The sequence below is a fragment of the Lolium rigidum genome, chromosome 5 (assembly GCF_022539505.1).
Source record: "Lolium rigidum isolate FL_2022 chromosome 5, APGP_CSIRO_Lrig_0.1, whole genome shotgun sequence".
In the NCBI taxonomy this organism is placed as follows: Eukaryota; Viridiplantae; Streptophyta; class Magnoliopsida; order Poales; family Poaceae; genus Lolium; species Lolium rigidum.
In genome coordinates this window covers 207,191,776-207,195,697 of record NC_061512.1, presented here as the reverse complement: position 1 = coordinate 207,195,697, position 3,922 = coordinate 207,191,776, and the positions used below count along the sequence as shown (strand labels likewise).

At 45.2% G+C, this 3,922-nt stretch overlaps 1 protein-coding gene across 1 annotated transcript; it reads right to left on the bottom strand.

Annotated features, from left to right (window-relative positions):
- Positions 1–1,494: 1,494 nt before the first annotated feature.
- LOC124655179 (NF-kappa-B-activating protein-like) lies at positions 1,495–3,187 on the bottom strand. The gene has a single exon (XM_047194123.1). It carries the CDS (start codon positions 3,154–3,156, stop codon positions 1,579–1,581), a length of 1,578 nt encoding a protein of 525 aa, XP_047050079.1. The 5' UTR covers positions 3,157–3,187; the 3' UTR covers positions 1,495–1,578.
- Positions 3,188–3,922: the final 735 nt, after the last annotated feature.

Here is a 3,922-nt window from a genome sequence, read left to right as displayed (position 1 = left end):
TGCACTTCATGGTTGATTTAGTAAGAACTTGTATGAAATGCTGCAAAAAAAAAAGGATCCAGTCTACTCTGTCAACCGCACGTAGGAGTACATACTTCGACAATCACAGGACGAACGAAGACAATGGAGATACTACGAGAGTTTGATTGTATTTAAGATAAATTATTTACAAATCCTCTGTGCTGGAGAGTTCCCAAATAACACCTTGGACATTACAAGATACGGAGTACATTCTTATCCTAGAAGATATATTTATGTATCTGCAATCTTTTCTGGGGTGTGAATCAGTCAGCCTCATCCTGTGATCCATCGTCCAGATGACACATACAAATTGAAAATGGCTTCTCTAGCAGCTGAACACATTAGCACCTTAGTTTGAGCACGAACTTAAGTTTTCCACAAAAACTCGTGACAGGAAACAGATATTAATTCTACCGTTTTAAAAATAAAGTGCTGTGTGCATCAAATGCTGATCATGCAAAGTCGGAAATGGTATCCATAATCAATTTATCATACTCAATATGCTTGTATGTCCATACAAAGCATCAATTGACAACAATCAGCAACTTCTCATGAACGAATGCTAGCAGCCTAGCACAGTGGCACATCACATATATGAGCTCCTAAGTTAACTTTAGTAGTATATAAATAAGTTACTCCCTAGCAAATACATCCATTTTTGGGCAATTATTTTGAATCGGAGGGAATATTAAGAAGCCTTGTCTGCTTATATGTACAAAAGGAAGTGTGTGCCATTTTGTGATCCGTGAGATTGCCAACCTAGAGCTGGATGAATGAATATCACTACGTACAAAATGAATCATCTGGTGAGGTAAAGGAGACATGTAACATCCAAAATAACACAATAATATCTGCAGCATGAGCACATTGCTAACTGATCTCAAACATCATGTTAATGCCTTCACTTTATCTTAGCCGCGAGGGAGCACCACAAAAGTTTTTAATTTCAACACACATGAATCAACACATACAACTACTGTAGTCCCGGTTTTTTTTTACTACAAATTCATATAAATCACAGCAAAACAATGATCCAGGCTACTCGGTCAATCTAAAGACTAAAACACAATCATTTACACCTCATCCGCATATACATGCTTTGATGATCACAGGACAAATAAATATGAATGTACATGTTACCAAAGATTTTTTTGGATAGAGAGAAATTATTTTCAAATCCTTACTACCAGATAACTAAAGCACTTCAAATTAAACTCAACGATCCTAGACAATATTAGTTTATGCATCTGTACTGTCTTTTAAAAATTAAAACCCTGAAATACCCAAAACAGAAAGTTCCCCATTCTATCTTATTATTGAAAAAATCTTGGAAGAATCATAGTGTGGCAAAGAAATCAACTTGACAAACATAGCAGATATCATGAACACAGATCCAACATGTAGGATATTAAGCACCATGAGCTAAGTACGGTCGATACAAAACAGAAGTTACAAAAATGCAAATTTGATATCACTAGTACTATAGGAGCAAGAGGAAGAACATGCATAACTAATAGCAGCAACCATTTTCTTTGTAAAATAGCGAGAAATAATTACTCAGTCATCTGTAGCAGCAAATGGATCATGTGATGGTCCTGTCTCCTCGCCAATGGTTCTTGAAACCAAGCGCTGCAAATCAGCCATGACTTTGTGCTCTCTCTTGGACTTCTCCTCATAGTTAAACATGGCCAGCGCCCTCTTATCCTCTGCACTATAAACCTGGTTTTCCTTCCTTATACGGATAGCATTCATCCTCTGGTGCCTACTCCCACTCATCACATACCCCAAATCTTCAAACTTCTGAATCTCATCTGCAGACAGACCAACCTCACCACGCCGTGGGATACGCTTCCCCTGCTGTACATACTGTGCAATAGCATCACCTTCACCAGGTCTCAGTGCGCCACCATAGCTAATATGACCATCTGCACGCGGGAGTGGCATCGGTCCAACTGGCATCTCATTCTCCAGCACAGCCTTCTTCTGGGCCTCGAGCATTTCCTTGAACTTAATTGCCTCTGGGTCAATCTCTGGCTCATCCGTGTTCTCAACTTCCTTATCATCAGCGTTGGCAACAGCATCCATAGGGATCGAATCTTCGGAATCAGATGGTATATCCAGACTCTTACTCTTCTTCTTCCTTGAGCTCTTGTCCGACTTCTTACTGTCCATCGAGACAGGGCTAGAGCCTGAAACCTCCACCTCCTCAGAGCTTCCATCAGAGGGTATATCCAGACTCTTACTCTTCTTCCTCCTGGAGCTCCGCCCCCTCCTCTTAGACTTCTTGTGCTTCCGTGATCGCTTCCTCCTCCTATCCCTCGAGTCCTCCGAATCATCAGAACCCTCTGAATCCTCGCCGTCACTTCCACTCCCTATATCAGATGAGCGGCGGCGGCTACGATGGGCACGCCGGCTATGCTTGCTGCTGCGGTGTCTACTCTTACGCCCTTTCTTCTTCTTCCTAGAATAATCTGATTCGCTGGATTCGGACAGGCTATCGGACTCACCAGACTCAGATTCGGACGAATCCTTCTTCTCCTCGCCCTCGCTCTTATCAGACGAGTCCTTCTTGGGCGATTCCTTCTTCTCCTTCTCCTTCTCCTCGTCGTCGCTGTAGTGGTACTCGTCAGCCTCGCCGTCGCGCCGAGGGGGGCTGGGCGTGATCTTCCAGATGCAGCGCTTCATGTTCTTGCGGAGCTTCTGGCGCTTGGCGCAGCGGTACTCGAAGTAGGTGAGCCCCTTGAGGTCCTCGTCGTCGTCGTCGGAGGCGGACCACTCGCCGCCGCCACGGCGCGCGGGGGGTTCAGCCCGGTCCCGGTCCGTGTCCCGGCCGCGGTCATTGTGGTAGGGCGACCACTGGCGGCGGCGGTCACGGAAGGGGCTGGGGGACCGGTCGCGCCGTCGCTCGCGGTAGGGGCTAGGGGACCTGTCGCGGCGGCGGTCGCGATAGGGGACGGGGGATCGGTCGCCCCGGCGGTCGCGGGAGGGGACGGGGGACCGGTCGCGGCGGCGGTGGCGGCGCGGGGAGGGCGACGGGGAGAGGGAGCGGCGGCGAGGGGAGGGCGAGGCGGAGACCCTGGAGCGGCCGGGGAGGCGCACGACGGCGGAGGCGAGGCGGCTCCCCGTGCGGGACATGGCGACGGATCGCCGATTAGGTCGGCTTGGGGAGTTTGATTTGGGGAAGAGAGATTGCCAATTTGCGATGGGGAATCCGTGGAGGTGAAAGGCTTGTCGATGTCTGTTTGGATGGATCGGTCAGCTGTGCGGCTTTGGGTTTCTATGGGCCTATTGGTAGGCAAGTCTTTGTTGACAAAACTTGTCGATTTGTTCTTTAAGCGGGTGATCAAATGGGCTATATGATGGGCCGGGACTAGCTGTCAGTCCAGTGTATGGAAAAGCTAGGCTCAGGAGAAAAACAAAATAGAGAACCATAGGCCACTGGAAAAAGAAGAGTAAGCTAGAGATTTCAAAAAAAAAAGGAGAGTAAGCTAGACCCGAAGGGAAAACAAAATAGTTTAATTTCTCTCATCTCACTGTTTAGGAGTAAATTTTAAAAACACATATACCTACTTAGGTTGTCATAACAAAAAAAAATCCTTTCAAAAAAAAATAACAAAAAAAAATGTATTTGTTATAAGATTTAAAATAGCATGCTAAAAAAAATAGCGGTGGTCTCTTTCAAATGTTATACACGCTATATCGTGGTAATAGCGTGCTATATTTTTAATACAGTTTTGAAGAAAAAATGCTAGATATAGCCTAAAAATAGAGGATTTCAATAAAAATAAAGGAAATGGTCCAAAAGTGACAGATCTCTATATATGTAACCACATACATAAAATAGTTCTCCATTTTTTTAGAACCCTAACATCAATATTTCTCAAGGCAACACCATAATATA

What these genes read in the sequence shown, in the direction of transcription:
- LOC124655179 (XM_047194123.1), bottom strand. Translation starts at nt 3,156, where the DNA reads ATGTCCCGCACGGGGAGCCGCCTCGCCTCCGCCGTCGTGCGCCTCCCC.